Source organism: Nicotiana tomentosiformis, chromosome 3 (genome assembly GCF_000390325.3).
Source record: "Nicotiana tomentosiformis chromosome 3, ASM39032v3, whole genome shotgun sequence".
Taxonomy (NCBI): Eukaryota; Viridiplantae; Streptophyta; class Magnoliopsida; order Solanales; family Solanaceae; genus Nicotiana; species Nicotiana tomentosiformis.
In genome coordinates, this window is record NC_090814.1 from 57,336,715 (window position 1) to 57,360,871 (window position 24,157).

Below are 24,157 nucleotides of genomic sequence, written 5' to 3' on the forward strand. Positions count from 1 at the left end.
AAATATAATATATTTGGACTGAAGGGACATTTCGGGTCAATGAAAAAAAATAAGGGCTATTAAAATTTTGAGGGGACATAGAGGGTAGTTTTCCGTGTAAAAATCTCTATTTATAACGAGTTAAAGTTAGGCCCATCTCATACTTAAGCGCTTTCCAAAGCAGGCCTAGCGGGTTATATAACGGGTCGAATATGCGTTGCAGCCCACACGCTATAACCCTGTGCTACTATACTCCCAACTCTTTCAGTTCTCTTGGCGCTTCTCCACTGATTCCAGAGCCATTCTTTGTAAGTACTCTGTCTTTGCTTATGTCTTTGTACATTGAGGCCGTTTGGTGTGAGAAATTAGGGAAAATAATCATCGTATAGTTTCTGGTATTACTTTGTACCATGTTTGGTTAGCATCTTCACTTGTGGTATAAACAATACCTTTACAACTTAATACAACAATTTATGTATAGCTTTATGCTGATTTCAACTTGGTGTAACTTATCCCTGTATTAACTTAACTTGGATTAAGTACTTTAAGAGACCAAAATAGTCTTGAATTCTTTGTAGCAGCCCTTCTTCTCAAACTTTTCAGTTATTTTTCCACCACCTAATTCAACCAGAGACCTGCCTTTTAATTAAGTTACTTCAATCGTGCATCACCTAGTTGCAAGAAACAACTACTTGCTTCATCTATATCAGTTTGCTTCTTGCAAACAGAGATTGCTGCTTGTTCTGAAGGTGGGGTTTGTTGATGCCTGTGAGTTTTCTTTGGTTTTTCTTTCTCCTTATGTTCCCTGTGATATGAAAATATGTTTTATACTTTTGTATTGCCGCTGCCTTTGTTTTTACATAATTCTAGCTGTCTTTGTATTAAATTCATATGTATAGCAAGTGTCTTACTTGATCTTTTCCCAGTTAGAAATTTGTAGTACACTGGTAGTAAAAGGACAAGGGTATAATTGTAAACAAAACTTTATCCCACTTAATACAAACACATGTTTTAGATTATTACTTGTACATTCAATTATTAATGCAATGAACTAAGGTCGATAAAAAATAATCTCAGCATTATCGATCTCCGTATTACATTCTTTATATAACTTGTTTCTAAAACAAACAGATCAAGTTTTATTCATATGATAAAGGAAGTATTTTTGTACTTGAATACACATTTCACGTCCTGCAACAGCTTGAGTCAAGCCTAATTGCTTTTTCCACATATACTATGTGCAGTGCTAATGACAATGTTCAGAATCTTGATTCATTATAAAATACCTAGTCTTCCATGTTGGAGTCGTGGCTGTGGGAATCACATTGTTCTTGCTTATAATTTGATCCATTCCTATTCCGACATTGCTTTCCGATGTTTATAATCTGACTTCACAATTGGTTCTTTACTGTCAGTGTATACGCCTGTCACTATAATGGTATGTAATCCAATAGCCACATACATCTTTATTTCATGTATTGCGGGTTCTTTGTTTGGCTGATGTTAAGGTAATGAATGATGAACTGCAAATGCTTTATGAAATATGTAGTAGACATAGTTTCTACCGAATTAGGAGGTACCTAAAACATCTGCATTCTGCTGTCCGTAGAAGTTTCTTCATTAATAATAACATCTGTGTTCTGCTGTCTGTTGAGGTTTCTTCATTAATAATAGGCAGATACTTTCAATAGTTTCTGTATTCTTGTGCTTTAGAATTTCCCAAGCAGAAGGAGTCTTGCATATCTCATACAAAACGTATATGTTCTTCGATCATGTAGGCATATATCATTTGTTGTTCACTGTTGGTGTATTTCTTTCGTTCTTCTTTTGCTTCTACTTCAAAACGGTATGTTTTTCTTCTAATTTTTATTCCAAAATAAGTCTTTCATGTTATGTATTCTTTTTATTTTGGTGATTGTTTTCATATAATGTATTTGTTTTAACAACTAAATTATTTTCCTGTAAAAAAACTTTAGGGCTTTAATGTATTAAAGATTAATTAGAGGATGTTGAGATGGATGTGCGGGTATACAAAATTAGATAAAAGTAGAAATGAAATTATTCGGGATAAGGTGGGTATGGCCCCCTATGGAGCACAAGATGCGAGAAGTGAGACTTAGATGGCTCGGATGTGTGAAGAGGCGAGGCACGAATACCACAGTAAGGAGGTGTGAGAGGTTGGCCTTGAAGGGCCTAAGAGGTAGAGGTAGGCTGAAAAAATATTGGGGAGAGGTGATTAGGCAATACATGGTGATGCTCCGGCTTGCCGAGGACATGATCGTTGATAGGAAGGTGTAGAGGTCGAAGATTAGGATAGAAGGTTAGGTAGTCGAGTGTTTGCCTTATTCATATCAGTAGTTTTAGTCTAAGTTACTCGGACTCGAGTACGGGTATCCGACACGGGTACGGATCCAAAGATTGGATCCTTCATGATCTAAATTTTAGGCTTCGAGGATATGGATCTAGGTACGGGTACGGGTGCGGGGATTCGGCGAAAAATAAATTAAAAATCTAGAAATATAGCTATAAATTGGATGAAGAAAAAAATTTGAATTTTTTTGGCTTTGGTCACAGAAAGTCGAGATGAAGCAGAGAGAGAGGATGGCTTCTTTGTCCATTTTCTTGGTCTTTTGGAGGGAAAGTAGGTAGAGAAAAGATAGGAAGGATGTATTTTGCTGTCAAGAAAGGTCACTCTGTACCCCACTTTTTAGACAATAAAGTTCACTACCCCACTTTTTTGACAAGAAAGTTCACTCTGTACCCCACTCTTTTGACAAAAAAGCCACTTTTCATGGGATAGTACAATAAAAAATATAAAGAGATTTGTACCACTTCCTTTATTTACGAAAATTTTCCTTAAAATTTTGGTCAACACACCCGATCTCGTCTGACTTGATCCGACACAGATCCCACACCCTTACCCATGTCAGTGTCGTGTCGACACAGGTACGGTGCCCAAATTGCCGAGTCCGAGTAACTTAGGTTTTAGTGCACTATGTAGTGTTAGTCTTATATTATTTTATATCTCTATTATTACTCGTCTTTTTTGGCTTCAATTTTATGATTGGTTTGTTGGTGTTGCTGCTTGTTGTTACTCCTTCCAGTGCCTTATCCTTATTATCTTTCCTGAGCCGAGGGTCTACCGAAAATAGCCTTTCTACCTTCTCAAGGAAGGGGTAAGGACTGCGTATAATGTATTAGATTATTTATTTATACTCATATACATATATTGTGTGCGATACTTAGAGAAAGAAGCATAGATATAGCCATGAGTACTTATTGAGCCCGTTTGGACATAAGAAGTTTTTTATTTTTTCCCGAATTTTTTTCACTTTTTTTCGAAATCAGTGTTTGGCCATAAAATTTGCAATTTTCACTTGAAAATAAATTTTGAAATTTTTCAAAAATTTAAAAAACTCAGAAAATTTATTTTTCAAAATTTTCACTCATATCACTCACAAAACTTCAAAAACAACCCAAAATTATATTCATGTCCAAACACAACTCTAATTTTCAAATACCATTTTCACGTGAAAATGCTTTTCACTTTTTTTTTGGAATTTTACAATTCTTATGTCCAAACGCCCACTTAATATATTCCTAGCCATGAGTACTTATTTAATAAATCAATACTTTTAAACACATTTTTGGCTCATACCTGACAGTAAGGATGTGGAGCATTAATTTGCATGTCTAAGTAGCTTTGAAAGGAGTATAAATTAGTTAATTAAGTAGGCCCAACCTACAATGCTCCTGACGTGTCCTACATAGATATATGGCTAATGTTTACAAATATTTGAATTCCTATTTTATTTGTATCTAAGAAGTGCAAAGGGAAATCATGGGAAAGTGGGCCAAGCCCATCTATTTTACAACTCTGTTTCAAGGGCCAGAGGGTATATAAGCAATAGGTTAATTTTATTAGCTATAGTAAGATTAAAGTAAAAGAAGCAGTACGCTACAGGGTTAAAACATAGGTTACAACTTTGACAATTAAGAGAGAAAAGGGGCTTCAATTTGGGTGCTTTGCTACGGCAGTAATTCGCGATGGAGTTTGGGGGGAAGAGATACAGAGCATTGCTTTGTCTGCTTAAAGCTTGAACGAGAAAGCAAAGTCTGCGAATTGGAAGTTTTGGGGAAAACTCAAAAGTGGTATTAATGAATTTTACTTCATGATCATTCTTTTATTTCATGATTATTATTATCCAATATATTGATATTGATTTTAAACTTTGGATTGCGACATATTTTCACCTTTAAATCCATGACTTGAGGTACAAAATATTAAGATTTAAGTCTTAAGCTTGAGAATGATATAATTTGAAATTTAACCCATAAAAATTGGTATTAATATTAAAACTTGATTATATATTTGGACTCAATGACATATGGGTAGCTCAAAAATATGATTTGTTTGGGGATTTCACCATAGTGACGAGGAGTTGATTTTTTAGTTGACTTTGATTTGACTACTTCAAAAATTATGAAATGAGCCGACTAGCACATTTGATATTGTTAATCAATATTTTAGATAGATTGAGACCATTGGAGGCTGCTTGGTTAGTGTTCTAGACGTTGCAAGGTTGGAATTTTTTTTATTAGCGAGGTAAGTGAGACTTTAAGCTTTGGTTTTTGCGTTTCTAAAACCCGTTTTGAAAATATGTTTTATCTGTCTGGTCCATGTGTTGCGACAATCATGCGCTTGGAAGAATTAATGGTCTTTGACTAGCCGCAAATATATTATTTTATGAAAGATACTAAAAATTATTTGATAAGTTGTTTGATGGTGTGATACGGCTGTGAGCCATGATGTTGGGTTTGATGGTGTGATACGGCTGTGAGCCATGAGGTTGGATTTGATAGTTTGATACGGCTGTGAGCCATGAGGTTGGATTTGATGGTTTGATACAGCTGTGAGCCATGATGTTGGGCATTGTGTATGCCTTTATACATCACTTGAGTATTGTGTATGCTTGTTGATCTATTTGGGGGTATTGTTTATGCTTCAGTGAGCATTGTGTATGCTCTGTTACATATTTGAGGCATTGTGGTGCCGCTGTGGACTTATAGAGGTGTTGGTTAATTTCTTTCACTGTAGTTATGACAAGTCCTTAGTGTGTAGTGGGTTGAGATATGTGTGTTCTTGTTAGTTAATTGTTATTAACTTTGTTGATATACCGTTTTATTGTATAATTATTGTATTTAGTATTGTTCTTGTTGTGGTGTGCTTGTATTTTCTAATACTTGTTCGAGAGATATTCAAAGTGGCGGGTCGAGGATCTTACTGGGTTATATTCACGTATAACTCACTCCTTGCCTGCATGTCCATGCAGATACTATTCGGGCGACAGGTCTAATAACTGACGGGTTCGTTAGAGTTGATCCAGTTATTGAGGCGAGCCACCGCATTGTTCGTGGAGGCTTGCAAAAGAGTCTTTACCATTATTTGTACGTTGTCTTTTATTTGGGGTTTACACACCCGATTTTGAGTCTTTTGTAATTCTCATTAGATGCTCCATGGTCTAGTATGGGATTTGGGCTAGAGTTATGTTCCTCTATTTTGGTTATTATTATTCATAAATATTTAAGGAAACAATTTGAATCATTAATCATTCACATTTAGTTTTTAAGATGTTAGGAACTTTTTCTTTATTCCGGTTGAGTTTTGAATACATATTGAGTGTATGGTATAAGATGGTTCACCTGGCAGATAGTGTTAGCTGGGTGCCAGTCACGTCTAGGGGGGGTAGTTTGGGATGTGGCACCTCTCTCGCCGCCTCTCTAATACAATTCGCTGTCGTAGACCACATACAATTCGCGTCCCCGCTACTCCTTCAGGTTCCCATAGCCAGCAACTTCTTCCCCAACTCCTGGGCTTTGTCCTTAGTCAATACACCCCACCCGACCTTAGATAGCCCAAACATAGCCCTCTTCCTCCTCGTCCACCTGATCTCTAAGTCCATAACCAAAAGCATATGCTGGGTCGTAAGATTCTCACTCGGGATGACCTTGCAATCCGTGCATAGACCTCTATCACATTTTCTGAGAAGTAGATAATCAATCTGGGTCTTGGCTTTTGTACTCCGAAAGGTTATTAGGTGCTCCGCCTTCTTTGGGTAACCCGTGTTAGCAATCCCCAGCTCAAAAGCTTTAGCGTGCTCCAGCAGCGAAGTACTTCCTCAGTTTCTATCTCCAAAACTGAAGCCACCATGCACACTGTCATATCCCCCAGGCAACCTCCCAATGTGGCCGTTAAAATCAGCCCCTATAATAAGCTTCTCGATGGACGGTATACCCCGCACCAACCCATCCAAATCCCCCCATAAGCGCCTTTTCACCTCCCCGTCCAAACCCACCTGAGGTGCGTAAGCACTAACTACGTTCAGAGTATACCCTCCCACGACTTTCTTAATGGCCATCAACATGTCATTCACCCTCTTAACCTCAACCACCAACTCCCTTAGATCCTTATCAACTAAGATGCCTACCCCATTCTTCCCTCTCACCCTCCCTGAATACCACAACTTAAACCCATCAGCCTCCCGAGCCCTGTTTCCCACCCATCTAGTCTCCTGGACGTAGGTTATGTAAATCTTCCTCTTGTGGAGAATCTTTGCTAACTCTATAGACTTTTCCGTTAAAGTCCCTATGTTCCATGACCCCACTCTCAACCTAGAAGGTCCCTTAACCCCCTGCCATCCTTACCCTCTATCCCCGCTCCCCCCGAGGACATGACCTCACTCTATCATAGCTCCGCGCGACCACTGGACCAGCAAAAGGCTACAAAAGAAATAGACTAAGTAATATATTAGCTATAACACTAAAGTAATTGACCGGGACAGATATAAGCAGGCAAGTCTAACTAAATACAATTTAAAACAAGATACTGCACATGTCAAAGAGATAGGCAAGCAAAAAAATACTGATACTGTGATGACCCGATAGGTCATTTTCAGTTTTAGCCCTCATTTCTGTGTTTCAAAACCTCGATTAGCTCCGTTTAGCCTTCCTTGATTTACGTGCGCAGTCTGTGTCTTCTTCCGAAAGGTTTTTATGTGAAAAAAATTGAGAAAAATGTGAAATTGTTCCTTAAAATTTATTTGAGTTGTAGTAAACAGAGTTTCGCAGGAAATCATTGAGCTAGTAAGCCGCAAAATTACAGGGTCTAAAGAGTTTTGGAAGGGAGTTATTTCCAAAAGAATCTTCAAACCAAGTACAACACCCAATAAAACAAGGAAGCACAACACCAAACCATAAGAAAAGACCTCAGATCCGGCCAGTGATTAAAAAAGCGCTCGCTTCCTCGCTTTAAGCGAGAAGCGATGCGAAGCGACTCAGTGCCCGCTTCACATGGGTGAAGCGACTCAGGCATAAAAAAGCGACCGCTTCCCACTAAAAAGCGAGAAGCGACCAAGCGATGCGATGCGAAGGAAGCGGTCGCTTCTTTGTTTTTAAACAGACCCAGGCTATTTAATTAAAAACGAAATTGTTCTGTCTTTTATTAAACGAACAACAACGACTAGGGTTTTAAAGCAGAGCATCTGAGAGCATTAGACTAGGGTTCTTCTTCAACTTTAACTTCAAGTTCAAGTCTTCAACAACAACAGGTATGTTCTGATTTTCTTCTTCTTCTTCTTCTTCAACGTCCAAATAACAGCGAAATGTTGGCGAATTTTTTTTTTAACCTTCGGTTCTTTCTCAGAATTAATGCCAATCCTTGGGTTCTCCTTTCTCTGCCCAGTTTTTAACAGAGAAAAACTGCCCTTCCTCTAATTTTTATATCCTTTACATTGAAGTATTGAACATTTGCTTACAATTACATGTGTTGTCTATGCAGTATTTATTTTAATTTTTTTTTAAAATTCCTGCTTCATTTCAAAAAAGCGAGCGCTTCGCTTCTCGCTTCTCGCTTCTTGCTTTAAGTGAAATGGGGGTTGTCGCTTTTCCTCGCTTCACGCTCTTCACAATACTGGATCTGGCAAAACTCTAGACAATCTGCAACCAAGAAAGAATCGAAAAAAAGAAGTGGAGAGATGCTTAAAGAAGCAGTCGGTAACATTCTTCTGTTTTAACAATCTATCAATCTCATCTCTTGGATGTCGCTAAGGCCTCATTTGTTTTTTTTAAGATTAAGACGTCTGAATCTGAATACACGTCTGAATATCAAAATGTGTATTAAGATTAAGTCATCTGAATCTAAATACACATCTGAATGTCAAGATGTGTATTAAGATCTGAATACTAAATGATTAAGACTGTTTGATTTTTAACATCTGAATGTATAAAATTTACGTTTATCTGAAAATTAATAAACATAAAATTCAAATAAAATACTAATTAATCTAATATTACATCACTAAAATGTATAGCTTTTTAAAATATGATAGTTGCTGGTGGTGATGGCTAACGGTAGTGTTTGTGAATGCCGACTAAAAGCGGTGGTTGGTGGTAGTTTAGGGTAGTAGCTAGTGGTGATTGGTAGTGGTAGCTATTATGATTGAAGATGGTGGTGGTGGGTGATGATATTTAATAATGGCGAGTGGTGGTGGTGGTAGTTGTGATTGAGGAAGATGGTGGTGGGTGGTGGTAGTTTATAATGATGGGCAGTGCCAGCTATAGTTGTTGATGGTGATGGGGTGGTTAGTTGTGATAGTTGAGGTGGATGAGTGTTGGTTGTCATTAATGATGGTGGTGGGAGTGGTGGGTGGTGGTAGTCGACAATGGTGGCGGATATGATTGAGGATGATGGTGGTAGTGGGTGGCATGGTGGTAGTTGATAATGGTAGGCGGTGGCGGCAGTTAATAATGAATATGGATGATAGCATCTTAATGAAATTAAGTCTCTGTTATAGATCTTAATGATACAGACCTATTCAGAATCATTAAGTGGTTGTGAAGTAAAAAAAAACAAACATACTTAATGATTAAGATCTGAATAATTAAGATTCAGACTTTGAAAAAAAACGCACTTAACGTCTGAGATCTGAATGATTAAGATTCAGACCTCCATTAAGTGCAAACAAATGAGGCCTAATTGTTGTTTGTCCAACAAACCAGTCTCACATTACTCCCTATAAGAATGAATGATTTCCACAAAAATCAAAGTAGTCGAGTTTCCACCTGCATCAAAGACATAGCAACTCAAAATATAGAGAACAAAAGGAACATTAATATAAAGAATCTTACAACTTTGATTAGTACGATTTTTAGAAATCAGAATTTCTAGACAAATTTGAAGTTAAAAGAACTATTTGATTGCCTAATGAACCTTGGTGAATATCAAATGACTCAATTGTAACCTACATACATCAAAGATTAGAAGCTACCTATATAGATTGTGGATGCTTCTATTCTATAGCAGATATTACATCTGCTAGAGCTGAAAGTGACATGTCAATGTTCTGAGCTTCCTGAACCATAGCAGAAGACTTCTATGTACCATGATTGTGCATAATACGACACTTTTATGTACAATATTGCAGAATATATATATATATATTATACGTCTCTAAAGCTATTCAGTTCAATCATATATAGTTAAATAGTATAGATATAATACCCAAAGATGTAGTAAATGTATGCATTCTCAAGCGCATTACAAATACATCTTACTTTTTCATTTGCTATGACGCAAACTATCCACCCAGCTTTGTAGCCAACCTTTGCCTTTCTAACACAGCAGCATATTAGAAGTTTTATTACAGTACCTTCAAAAAGTCTCCATGTTTCAAGTCTTTACCGAGGTCAATTCTGTGAAAATTATTCTCATTCGATAGCTATATTGAAATGCACATATAAACCATGCTGTTGTATTTTATGAAATATAAATATAGCACATAAATTCACATACCAATGAGTACAAATTTAAAGACCATTGGAGCTATAATATAAGGAAGTTAATCCATATAGTGTTGTCTGCCTATGAGTACCAATTAGTCCCCAACTTAAAATAACAGTGCATCCAGAGGTCCTTACACCAGTCATCTACTGCAATGTTGCAACCAATAATATTTTTCCTTCTCTATTTTTTTATAAGAAAAATTTATATCATTCTCCAGGCAATTTATCTAGAATAAACCTCTACTAACCATTTTATTTAACAATAATATGAAAAATAAAAGTATTGACAGTTCAAGAACTCAATCCTTAGAAATGAATATAATGCAATGTTTAGGAAATTGGGTGCTACAAAATTTGAGTTTTAACTTCGTCATCCAGAAATGAGTGCAGGTCTTTAATGTGTTAAGAATAGCAAGAGTCGTATCATAACCTTAAGAAACAAAATAAAAAGATACATGTGGATGACATTTCCATGTGAATATATGCAAAGCTGTGTTGCCCTTCTTGCCACGCTTAATCAATATTAGTTGTCAGTATCTAGTATTTCCTCGATCACAGAACTATCCTGACCTTCAACAGTGATATGAAGTACAGTTTGACGCTTTTTCTTGATGGATATTATATCTGGATCTAGCTCGTTAAGCGCTTTTAGAATATGTAAGGACACACACTTGGCAGTTGTGTTTAATGCATTTTTTCCATTCTTCCTAACAATTTATGTGGAGCTCACCTGCATTTATGCAACTACTCAAAATACAAGCCCTCTTTATTTAGCTAGTGTAAATGGATATTTAGATATGGTGAAGCCATTTTACTTTATAAAGTCTAGGCCACATGGCCAAATTTCCTTACAATGCCTGTAAATGACATCATGTGCTTTATACTGTCAAACATCGAAAATACAGAAAAATTGGGATTGGTAGACACTCTTTTATCTCTTTTAATTCAAAAAACCAGTATCCTCACCAAAACCAGTATCCAACGAGTTAAAGTTGGGCCCATCCCATACTTAAAAAGCTTTCCAAAGCAGGCCTAACGGGTTATATAGCGGGTCGAATATGGGTTGCAGCCCACACGCTATAACCCTGTGCTACTATACTCCAACTCTTTCAGTTCTCTTGGCGCTTCTCCGTTGATTCCAGAGCCATTCTTTGTAAGCACTCTGTCTTTGATTATGCCTTTGTACATTGAGGCCGTTTGGTGTGAGAAATTAGGGAAAATAATCATCGTGTAGTTTCTGGTATTACTTTGTACCATGTTTGGTTAGCATCTTCACTTGTGGTATAAGCAATACCTTTACAACTTAATACAGCAATTTATGTATAGCTTTATGCTGATTTCAACTTGGTATAACTTATCCCTGTATTAACTTAACATGGATTAAGTACTTAGGGGTCGTTTGGTTTGAATACGGCTTATGCTGGGATAAGTTATCCTGGTATTGTTTTTTATCCACTGTTTGGTATGTTGTATTAAAAATAATAATTGCATAATTTCTAAGAAGAAGGTATAAGTTATCCCAGCACTAATTGCCCCACCCCCTACAAGGTATAAGTTATCCCGGTTCTAATTTTAATCCCGGGATAACTTATACCAGGTTTGCTAACCAAACAAAGTATTAAGGGGGTATTAAAATTTTATACCAGCACTATATCTACTTATACCTCATACCAAACGACCCCTTAAGAGACCAAAATAGTCTTGAATTCTTTGTAGCAGCCCTTCTTCTCAAACTTTTCAGTTACTTTTCCACCACCTAATTCAACCAGAGACCTGCCTTTTAGTTGGGTTACTTCAATCGTGCATCACCTAGTTGCAAGAAACAACTACTTGCTTCATCTATATCAGTTTGCTTCTTGCAAACAGAGATTGCTGCTTGTTCTGAAGGTGGGGTTTGTTGATGCCTGTGAGTTTTCTTAGGTTTTTCTTTCTCCTTATGTTCCCTGTGCTATAAAAATATGTTTTATATTTTTGTATTGCCGCTGCCTTCGTTTTTACTTAATTCTAGCTGTCTTTGTATTAAATTCATATGTATAGCAAGTGTCTTACTTGATGTTTTCCGAGTTAGAAATTTGTAGTACACTGGTAGTAAAAGGACAAGGGTATAATTGTAAACAAAACTTTATCCCACTTAATACCAAACACATGTTTTAGATTATTACTTGTATATTCAATTATTAATGCAATGAACCAAGCTCGATAAAAAATAATCTCAGCATTATCAATCTCCGTATTACAATCTTTACATAACTTGTTTCTAAAACAAACAGATCAAGTTTTATTCATATGATAAAGGAAGTTTTTTTGTACTTGAATACACATTTCACGTCCTGCAACAGCTTGAGTCAAGCCTAATTGCATATGGTTCTCTTTACCTGCTGAACAATCAAGTGGACAAATATGAATTCAGCGTCACTCACTTGGGAATAAGAACACATTTTGTTTTGTCATTTTGCTTATTTAACATAATTAATCTATATATGTATAATGTCAGTCAAGTAGGTTCTTTTTTCTCATGTTTTTTCCACATATACTATGTGCACTCAGCAGTGCTAATGACAATGTTCAGAATCTTGATTCATTATAAAATACCTAGTCTTCCATGTTGGAGTCGTGGCTGTGGGAATCACATTGTTCTTGCTTATAATTTGATCCATTCCTATTCCGACATTGCTTTCCGATGTTTATAATCTGACTTCACAATTGGTTCTTTACTGTCAGTGCATACGTCTGTCACTATAATGGTATGTAATCCAATAGCTACATACATCTTTATTTCATGTATTGCGGGTTCTTTGTTTGGCTGATGTTAAGGTAATGAATGATGAACTGCAAATGCTTTATGAAATATGTAGTAGACATAGGTTACACCGAATTAGGAGGTACCTAAAACATCTGCATTCTGCTGTCTGTAGAAGTTTCTTCATTAATAATAACATCTGCGTTCTGCTGTCTGTATAAGTTTCTTCATTAATAATAGGTAGATACTTTCAATAGTTTCTGTATTCTTATGCTTTAGAATTTCCCAAGCAGAAGGAGTCTTGCATATCTCATACAAAACGTATATGTTCTTCGATCATGTAGGCATATATCATTTGTTGTTCACTGTTGGTGTATTTCTTTCGTTCTTCTTTTGCTTCTACTTCAAAATGACATGTTTTTCTTCTAATTTTTATTCCAAAATAAGTCTTTCATGTTATGTATTCTTTTTTTTTTTGGTGATTGTTTTCATTTTTTTGATTTTGCACCGGGTGTCCGAGTCTCTTTGAGCCCCGACTAATCCCGGGGGTGCACAGGCCCTCGGCAAGGAGTTTCCCGCAAGTGCTCCACGGTTAATTCAGGTTTTACCCAGTCCGATGGCCCTCAGAAATTGTTTGCACCCAGTGGGTTTCGAACTTGAGACCTTGAAAGGGAGCAAACCCCAAGGCTCAAGTCAATTGCCACCAGGCCAACCTCAAGTCTCTTTGGTGATTGTTTTCATATAATGTATTTGTTTTAACAACTAAATTATTTTCCTGTAAAAAAACTTTAGGGCTTTAAACTGAAAGCAGTTTTCGTATGTATTACTGGTATGATGGTATCTCAACAAGCGAACTTCTCACCTATTAGTCTCTCTTTTCCCTTTCCTTGTATGCTAATTATCTTTACAAGTTTGGCAACTGTTTGCCCTCCACAAGTGATAATTCATTAATTTCACTTTTTTCCATCACTTTACTTTGTTTGAAAAAGTAATACTATAATTATCATTTCAGTGAAAAAGAAAGAAATACCATTAGTATTACACCTAGGCAGGTTTTTGGTAGTAAGAGTAATTTAGCGTGTTCGTGGTTCTCACCCAAAGTATTTTGGAACAATTTAAATTCACAAACAAAAAATGGACAGGTTGTCATGGTGACAGAGGACTAGTTAAAGTATTCGAGCCCTAGCAATTAGCAGAGAGAAGATCTAAACCGCGCGAAGGATGTCAAAGTCTCTCAAAGTTCTCATTGAAGACCTGCTTCTGTACGACCATTCTTTCTGTCTTCATTCTGTTCTTTTTTTCTTGTGTTCTGTGTGAATAGTTTGATTAAGTTCCGCTGTGTCCTTTAAAAACTATAATAGATTATCAGAACCAATAAGAGAATCACTCTCCAAGGCACCCTATACTCCTCCAGAGGGTTCCAGTGTCTCTGTCAAATCCATGCTAGTGTCTCTTCTTCCTTATAGCAAATCGCTATCCAACTCAGAACTCTCGGAAACTGAAATGCAGAGCAAAATAAGGGATTTTAGCTTATGCTGTGCTGCATTGGCTTCCACCTCAGAATCCACCCACAATCAGCTCTCTTGGGTTCCCAATTTGCTATCTATTGCTGCTGCCTCTGCCTTCAAAGACCTATCTAAAGCTTACGCTAGAAAAGTTGGTGGGAATGAGTTGATGAAAATTGGCGAGCTGGATGGGGATTTGAAGTCTCTGCCAAATGAGAAGATGTTGGCCATACAGTTAATGCCTCAAGTGTTGCCTTTGCTAAAAGGCAGGATTAAGGAGAGCATGATAGATAAATCAATTGATGGTGATGAGATATCAGCTGCAAGCGCTAGAGTTCCAGGGGCATACGCCATTGTGGCCGCTTATCAATTTAGATGGTTCATTTCTCAGGTATGTGTATCCTAAATTGGTACTTGAAGATTTATTTATTTTGAATTTTTTTTATTTGTGGTTTGTATTCTATTGAGATGAAGCATAATGTTCTGGATTTATTGTTTGTAGGTGGATTATCCTCACCTAGGAAAAGTGTGCTCTTTGGTGATTCCATGTGCCTTAACAGCTCTTGATCATTGGTCGTCTGAAGTAAAGGTGGGTTCTTCTTTGTATGATTACTGGTCTTAGAAATTTGTTGCTGCTTCAGTCAGATATCTAATCTACTTGTTGATCTTTGTTAAAACTAAGCTAATATTCCTTTATCACTGTAGAATAGTTAAACCCTCTAAATACTGTAAGTAGTTGATTCTTGCAGTGGTCAGCTAATACTGTAAAATAGTTGGATGATGAGATATACTAAGTGGAAATTTTGCTTTTTCAAAATTCCTATGTCACTGTGTTTTCCTTGAGATATGTGGTGAAATACATTGTGAACTGTTAGAAGGAATGCACACTTTAAAACAAGTATTGGCTTGGTAGTACTAAACTTTTATGTGCCTCTAAGATATGGCTTATATCTGACCTTTATAACAACTGATGACAACAAAAAGAACATCAAATGAATCAGGTATTCAGTTTCTTTTCCAAAGCTTGTTGTTAGATACTCTATTAGAGACTTCTGATTGTTATAATGTTGATAGCACCTCTTTCTGTTTGTTTTGCCTTCTTAGTCTTTTCTTTATTTTGGAGCATGATGTAATCCATCTTCAAGATAAAAACGGGATTTCCAATTGGTACAGTCGAGTGGAAATTGTCTGCCATACATTTGCATCTCATAACCAAGAATTACTATTTTTGTTTTCATTAGGCTGTTGACAAAATTTTGTTGTCTCACTTCAGGGACAGGGCATGGTTAGCTTAATACATCTAGCAGAAAATGTCAATGCTGCTGAGATTGGTTGGTATGAAGATGTAATTCTTGATGCTTGCTGCCAAAATATTGCTTCCGATGATGAGACATGGGAGCGTGTGGTTCAAATGTCTGTACTTATGGTGACTTTCACCCAGAAAAGTAATGCTCGAAGCATATGGTAGAGCGCCCTCTATCTGTTATATATTGAATCTTGGTTACATTTTTCAAACATGTATGGATAGAGAAGAATGGTTATTCTACTCATAAATTTGCGGCAAAAATGGTATCAGTGAAATGCTAAATCATGATCCTTCTTTTACTGTTGATTCATGCAGAAGCATATTCATATCATGTGTTTTTCAATTTGTACTTCGTGGCTTAATTCTTAACAGTAATCCTTCAAAAGAATGACGTCTCGCCAGCAATGCAGAAAGAACTTGGCTATAAAATTGTTGTGACCGCCCCCAATAAAAGTTGGATAATTTTCTATGTTCCAGTTTGCTTAAGTATTAAGTGAGAGTTTGCTTTTTTTCTTTTTCTTTCCTTTTTGGGATAAAATTACCTTAATTATTACTTGTTGGAGTTAACTCTATGCGGAACAGTTTATCAATGTCAAATTTACAAGTTCTTTTTCTTCTTTTTAATAATTAATTTGGGAAGTCAGATTTTAAAGTTGTTTTGGTATCCTAACTGCTGTCCTTTTTGGCCAACTGATATCTGAATAAAATTTCTTCTTTGTCTAGGGGCTAGTGATGCAGCAAATCCCTAATTTAGTATGATACTCCATTGAAGTTTTATGACATTGTCATATACATTAAAATAGGTATCTGTACCTTCATATTAGCTATTCAGAAAACTTCTGTGGGGTGGACATTCTTCTAGAAATGCAATAACAAAGATATAGTTGTACATTAAACTAATTAAATGGATTTCCAGCATGCAGTCGACCTTATCTAGGATTTTTCTCTCCTGGGAAATGTGCCTGTACTTCCAAATAACCTTTCCGGGTACAATATTCTTCTCCTCTTTGTTCAACTTCAGGTTGCAGATTCTTGATCCTCTTGTTCTATATCTTTAATTTGTCCTTGTTCAGTACCTTTTCTTCATTCTATTCTTTAGTGCTGAATCCCTTCTTGTTCTTCCTTTTTTTTTAATCTATCAACTTCATTACTATCACTGAGTAACTTAAGCTTAGAATATTGCGATGCGAAAGGTGATTGTTGGTGAGGCTGATAAAATATTTGGTGCTGTTCTCGATAATATTACCTTTACTAAAAATACTATCTTTACCTTTATTTTATGCTTCAAGTATGTATACCAGTCAAAAATATTGTGGCACAGGTATGAAAAAATGTTGAATGAGATGTTGAGTCACTTGGAAAGGCAACCAAGAAACAAGGAGCGACGTATTGCATGGCTACAGCATGTTGAGCCACTGTTCAATGGTCTTGGTCTTGTGCTGCTAGCTCATTTCAGGCGACTTTTTCCCCTTTTCTTCAAGTGGATGCATGCTGATGATGACAGAACTGTTGTACTGGTAAGAGGTGATAAAATTCATTCAAATCAGTCAGCCTTGCTACCTTTTGTGAACATCTGACAGTATACCACTTTGTATCCTGAACAATTTTTCTGAATTCCTTTCTACTAGTTTCCTTTTCTTCAGTCTGATTAAGTTTAATTTAGTGGTGTCAACAGATATGTTAAAATATATAAGAGTGAAGCTTCATTTGCATTTCAGAACTTTTTTGTACAAGATGTTGTGTTTGGAGATCATACTAGTGGTACTTCATTTTTATTTCAGGTTCTTGAACTAATCAAAACAGTTGTAAAGTTGACATGGATAAGGAATTCGCCACACATTGAAAGGTAAATTTACGATTGGACAAGGAAAACTACGGTTCACCCTTTAATATTACTTATATCTGCTTTGAATATGAAGAATGGAGTACCTCGAAAGTTATCCAACATCTTTTTTTGTACTGAATTCCATTTTTGCATCTAAACTGAGGACCTCTTTTTTCAATACGTAAACCATCTTAACTGATGATGGTTTAACATCCCGAGCTTTAATATTAAGGTAGAACCTTCCTACGTGTTCTTGTCTTGCTTCTTTAAATTGTATCTGTTGGTGTGATGCAGATTGGTGGATGAGCTTGTTAGTCTATACAAGGAGGCAGCGCTGAAAATTGCACGTGAAGAAATTAGAAAACTTGTTCTTCAGACTATAATTTTGATCCAACAGTAAATATCATGCTCCATGCCTTTGTTTTCTCCTCCTGCATGTGATATGAGTTATTTGCTTTTTTTTGTAGTTTTTCTCTGCTTCATGAGTTATCTATTTTCTTATTATCTTTTCTCCTCAATGTCAAGATCCAAGGGCTCGCAGTTCAAAGCCGTTTGGGACAAGCACAAGGATGATCCCGACTTGACAGTTTTCCATCATTCCTTTAGTGAACAACAGCTTGCAATGGTAAAGGTTTCCCTCTGTACTATCATGAGAAAAGTGAGCATAATCTCAGTCAAACTGATAGAGTTTACTGCACAAATAGAAAATAACAGGAAGAAATACTAATGTATTACACTGAAAAACACAGAATCTACTTCAACAAAGTCTGAGAATAACCACTCCAACACTGATAACTCCTAAATTACAGCATATAACATTCTAGACCGAATAGAAAATGACTGAAATCAATACTAGCGACACAGAGCCAAAATACATATTACTAAGATTACGAGACATGAAATTTCTAGACATTCGAGAGGCTAGAACTCTCCCAAGGATTCTTTATTTTTCTGTTGAATATTTTTCCCCCTACTGCTTCCTTCTTTCTCCAGATAAAACTGCCCAATACATGAGTAACTGTCAACAGACAGTTACTAAGTTTTCAATTTGTTACTTTTGGCCCTCCTGGAATAAGTTTTTATAACCTGAGGCTTATCATTACCCACCCCTATATGAGTCACCTTGTCCTCAAGGTGAAAGTCAGGAAATTGTAGATCAATGACTGCATAGTTCTCCCAAGTGTTCTCAAATTCAGGCAGGTTCTTCCACTTGATTAACACCTCCCATTTATCATTAAGTAGCTTCCTGATCTGCCTCACTGCTTCAGGTTCAACTTGAAGCTCCAATTATGTTGTAAGAAGCGGAGGTAGGTCTTGAGTAGGTGTAGTTGGTTGCAAGCATTGTCTCAACTGTGAAACATGAAACACTGAGTGAATGCGTGCTCCAACAGGTAACTCCAACCGATAAGCTACGGGACCAATCTTCTCTAGAATCTTGAAAGGGCCATAAAAACGGGGACTGAGTTTTTCATTAATCTTCTTAGCTAGAGAATGTAGTTTGTATGGCCGTAGTTTGAGATACACCATTTCTCCAACCTCAAAATTCACTTCCCTGCGATGTCAATCAACTTGATTCTTCATTCTTTGTTGTGCATGTACTAGATGGTTTTTGAGCTCAGTTAAGATCAAATTTCTAGTACGAACTTGTTCATTTACTTCTTCCACTGCAGAAGCAGTGTCATCCATGTGAAAAATCGATGGTGGATCCCCCCTCCCATATAATGCTTTAAAGGGTGTTATGCCGGCAGATATGTTAAAGGACGTATTAAACCAATATTCAGCCCAAGCTAGCCAATGGAGCCATTGCTTAGGTTTTTCTCCAGCCATACAACGAAGATATGCCTCCAAACTCTATTCACCACTTCCGTCTGCCCATCAGTCTCTCTGGATGATATGCGGAGCTATAGCGTAATGTAGTTCCTGCCATTTTAAACAACTCCCTCTAAAACTGGCTAATGAACACACGGTCATGATCAGACATAATAGATTTAGGAAAACCATGCAACTTAACCACTTCCTTAGCAAAAACAGCAGCCACATCTTTAGCATTAAAAGGATGAGAAAGTGGGATAAAGTGTGCGTACTTAGTAAGACGGTCTACCACAACCACTATAGTGTCAAACTTATGGGATTTAGGAAGACCAGTAATGAAATCCATACTTACATCTTCCCACACATGCTGAGGTATAGGTAAAGGTTGAAGTAATCAGGCTGGACTCAAAGTTTGAGACTTATTCTTTTGACAAATTTCACACTTGGCAACGAAGTCTTGCACGTCCCTTTTCATACCTTCCCAGTAAATATTTTCAGACAGCCTCTTATATGTGCGAAGATACCCTGAATGGCCACCTATTGGAGAAGAATGAAACTCCTTCATCAACCCTGGGATTCTGGATGATCCTTTTGGCAAAACCAAACGTCCCTTGAACAGTAGACATCCATTCTACAAGCTGTATTTGTCGTCTGTTTGCTGTCCTGTAATTAGCCTTTGCAAGATAGAAGCCATTTTACTGTCTCTTTTTACTTCTTGGTCCCATTCCTCCTTGTCTTCGTACTTCCAAACCGAAAAGGCATATAACTCTGCAGATTCCCCGCGTCTGGACAGTGCGTCAGCCACTCTATTTTCAGCACCCGGTTTGTACTTGATCTCAAACTTATAACCCATGAGTTTGGAAACCCATTTCTGCTGATTCTCATCCATAACTCGTTGTTCCAGCAAAATATTAAGGGCTTTCTGGTCAGTTTTAATGATGAAATGATGACCCATCAAGTAGTGATTCCATCTCTTGACGGCCAACACAATGGCCATTAGCTCCCGTTCATATACCGAGCATTGTCTTGCTCTAGAAGAAAGCATTCTACTGAAATATGCAATAGGTTTACCTTTTTGCATTAAAACTGCACCAACACCAAATCCCGAAGCATCAGCTTCAATTACAAAAGGTTGAGAAAAATCCGGCATCGCCAAGACGGGTACTTGAGTCATAGCCAACTTCAATGCCTCAAATGCTTGTTGAGCTCGTTCCCCCCACAAAAAAGCATTTTCTTCAATAAATCTGTTAATGGGGCAGCAATCTTACCATAGTCTTTGACAAACTTTCGGTAGTACCCAGTGAGTCCCAAAAATCCCCGCAAAGACGTGATATCTCTTGGAACTGGCCAAGATATCATGCTCTCAATCTTGGAGGGATCTGCCTGTACTCCTTCAGAGGAGATGATATGGCCCAAGTATTCAAGTTTGTTGATTACCAGTTGGTTCTGTTTGAGAATATCTAAAGCAACCTTCAAATGTTCAAGATGAGAAGCATAGTCTTTACTGTAAATCAAAATATCATCAAAGAATACTAAAATAAATTTCCGCAAATGATCCCTGAAAATATGGTTCATCAATGACTGAAAAGTCGAGGGTGCATTGGTCAAGCCGAATGGCATGACCATGAACTCATAATGTCCCTCATGGGTGCGGAAAGCTGTTTTCGCTTCATCTCCAGCTTGAATGCGAATCTGATGATATCCCGACTTGAGATCCAACCTGGTAAATATGGTGGCTCCCCCTAGCTCATCAAGTAGCTCATCAATGCATTTGTATGTCATTAAGAGCCCGATAATCCACACAAAAACGCCAACATCCATCCTTTTTCTTAACAAGCAATACCGGACTAGAATATGGACTAGTACTAGCCCTAATGATTCCAGCAGCCATCATCTCTTTGACCAAACGCTCGATCTCAACTTTTTGAGAATGAGGATATCGATATGGACGAATGTTTGGTGGTTGTGTTCCGGACTTAATAGTAATAGCATGATCCCGAGAACGACTTGGTGGTAGACCTGAAGCTTGCTCACATACTCCTGGATAATCAGATAACAACTCCTCAATCTCCTTTGATGTTATAGTTGTTTCACCTTCATGTACTACCTGATTCAACTCAATCCAGAATCTTTGGTTCCCTTTCTTTAGCAAATTGTTCATAGCTTTTAATGAAACAACTGTCCGAACCATACCTGGATCCCCCCGAAGCAACACCATTCTTCCTGCATCTTCAAATTTCATGGTAAGAAGTTTCCAGTTTACCCTCATCTCACCCAAAGTGGCTAACCATTCCATCCCCAATATCACATCAGTTCCAATTAATTCAAACAGAAAATATTGTTGGTGAATTTTTACTCCCTGCACGTCCAACCTCACCCCTTTGCATACTTCATTCCCACTGACTTGTTGACCATTACCAACTGTTACTTCAAATTTGTTGGTCTTCTCAATAGGTAATTGCAGATGACGAGCAAGGTTGGAAGATTTAAAATTATGGGTAGCTCCGCTGTTCACCAAAACTATCACGTCTTGCCCATGAATTTTTCCCACAAGTTTCATTTATCTTTCTTCAGTAAGGCCCACAACCGAATTCATATTCAACACCATCATAGTAGCCTTTTGTTCTCCTTCATCTGCGGCCTCTCCGGCGACCTCAAAGAATTCTTCTGTTTCCTCTTCCTCTGTGTTAGGTGCCTCTGAAACAATCAATAGGTTAAGTTGCTTATTCTTACAACGATGGTTAGGGCCAAATTTTTCGTCACATCTGAAACTTAATCCTAACTCCCTTTTTCGGGCAATTTCTAAATCAGACAACCTTCGTCCCTCAGATTTTGCTGTAGAAGACACGTTGAAGTCAGTTGGCTTTGCTGAAGCATGCAATTGCGAATCAATGTTGCGTCCTACTGCTCCGGCTCTTGAATCACGTGCTTCAAGTACGTTTGTGACCCGAGAGTAATTGGGTCTAAATCCAACTTGTTTGTTGCTTGAACTGCCTCTATTTTGTTCAAAATTAAACACCTGAACTTGCTCCAAAATAGAATTTCGATCCTCTACCTTTTGAGCCATCTCCATTATCTCCCTCAATGTTTGAGCCCGCAAAAGCATCACTTCTGCTCGGATTTCCTCTTTAAGACCATTCAAAAACACTCCAGATAACAGTCCATCAGATTCCTCCCTCATAGAACCTGTCACCTTCTCAAATTCTTCACGAAATGCTGCAACAGTGGTGTTCTGCTTTAGCCCCATTAAGACGGCATACTGGTTGCTCTTTCGCGAATGATGAAATCGGTTCAGCAGATCTCTTTTGAAGTCTTCCCAGGTTGGAACTGGTTGTCTAGACTCTAACCAATAATACCAATTTAAGGCTTTTCCTTCTAAACAAACACCGACTGCCTGCAATCTTTCTGCTTCAGAAACTTCATTCACTGCAAAGTATCGTTCCACTCTAAAAATCCATCCCATAGGGTCCTCTCCTTCGAAAACCGGTAGTTGTAGTTTCCGAAATTTCTTCCCATCTTTTTCTCCAGTCAAGTTAACATTACTTCCCTCTTCTTGGCTTCCCAAAGTTCTGGTTTGAGAAGTGGATGCTTCTGCAATCACAGTTCTCCCTTGTGCTTCAATTCTTGCAAGAGACTCTCTTATTTCTTGGAACCATCCTTCCAGCCTTCTAACATCTTCTCTTACCCCAGTCAAATTAGTTTCCACTTGCTCAACTCGTCCCTCCATTTTACTCCTTACCATGCCCGAACGTCACCGCTCTGATACCAAATTAATAGAGTTTACTGCACAAATAGAAAATAACAGGAAGAAATACTAATGTTTTACACTGAAAAACACAGAATCTACTTCAACAAAGTCTGAGAATAACCACTGCAACACTGATAACTCCTAAATTACAGCATATAACATTATAGACTGAATAGAAAATGACTGAAATCAATACTAGCGACACAGAGCCAAAATACATATTACTAAGATTACGAGACATGAAATTTCTAGACATTCGAGAGGCTAGAACTCTCCCAAGGATTCTTTATTTTTCTGTTGAATATTTTTTCCCCCTACAGCTTCCTTCTTTCTCCAGATAAAACTGCCCAATACATGAGTAACTGTCAACAGACAGTTACTAAGTTTTCAATTTGTTACTTTTGGCCCTCATGGAATTAGTTTTTATGACCTGAGGCTTATCACAAACACTCAAGATTAATATTTTGCACTTATATTAGGTGGAAGCATCAGCTATCTTAGCCAGTTTTGTGCTGCATAATGAGCCTGTGCATCTGCTTTTTCTTAATAATTTGCCAATGATGCCATGATCTATTAAATCAATATTCAGGTTCTATGTGATGGTTGGTTTTTAAATACTTCCTCTATCCCAACTTATGAAAAGGCATTTGATAGCATGTTCACTTGATCACGTATTAATTAGTTGTGATAATTAAAGGGTTAGTTTGATGAAAAGAGGTGAAACTTAAACAATTTGAAAATTTGAAACTATGAAAGATGTTTAAAATGATTTTATTCAAATATTTTGAAACATTCAAAATAGAAAGCAAGTCATATAAATTGGGGAAAGCGTGTAATACTTGTGGCTTCTTGATACAATGGTGTGCGGAAAGTTGGTGTAGTTAATGATATAAAGACAGGACTTTTTGTATTCTGTCTGTTAATGTTGTTTGCAGGGAGCTGTTAATGGTTAGTGGCTTGCTGGACTTGAATACATACTTGGCCTTTTGAGTTGCTGAGGGAGACATTTTGGAGAAGTATACATTTAGTTCTTGCATCAGTTTCCGTACTCTACATAACTCGCCCGTTAGCTCTTCATTCCTACATAGAGTTGAGGGTAATGGAGAATTGTTTGGGCAGAAACAATTGTCTATTGGGGGGTCGTTCAATGATGAGATTGTTATGCTTTTCAACTATCTATCAGACGAAGGGATTGAAAGTGATTTGGCGTCCATGTAAATAGTTAGTTATCTATGGGCACATACTTTCAAGTTTAGTTGTGTAGTCAAAATTCAGTAATTCATATTTATTGTATGATTTTTCATCTACTTAAGCTTATTTTGCTGTAATGTACAGTAAATATTCTATCTTGTCTCAATTATGGCTACAATGTTCACTTTTTCAGCTGTTTCTGAGAGTTATA

General features: G+C 37.2%; 1 protein-coding gene across 13 annotated transcripts; it reads left to right on the forward strand.

Moving 5' to 3' along the window:
* The first annotated feature begins 173 nt into the window (after positions 1-173).
* Positions 174-24,112, forward strand: LOC104087668 (uncharacterized protein At2g39910). Of its 13 annotated transcripts, none has more exons than XM_070196995.1 (11): positions 185-287; positions 13,702-13,821; positions 13,921-14,455; positions 14,567-14,653; positions 15,338-15,528; positions 16,692-16,887; positions 17,152-17,216; positions 17,490-17,591; positions 17,721-17,820; positions 23,235-23,344; positions 23,558-24,112. In XM_070196995.1, exons 2-10 carry the CDS (start codon positions 13,781-13,783, stop codon positions 23,322-23,324), a joined length of 1,407 nt encoding a protein of 468 aa, XP_070053096.1. In that variant the 5' UTR covers positions 185-287; positions 13,702-13,780; the 3' UTR covers positions 23,325-23,344; positions 23,558-24,112. The 13 variants fall into 13 exon arrangements, with proteins under 13 accessions (XP_070053101.1, XP_070053096.1, XP_070053099.1 ...); XM_070196998.1 differs by lacking the exon at positions 185-287 and adding an exon at positions 1,224-1,417; XM_070196999.1 differs by lacking the exon at positions 185-287 and adding an exon at positions 1,479-1,825.
* Positions 24,113-24,157: the final 45 nt, after the last annotated feature.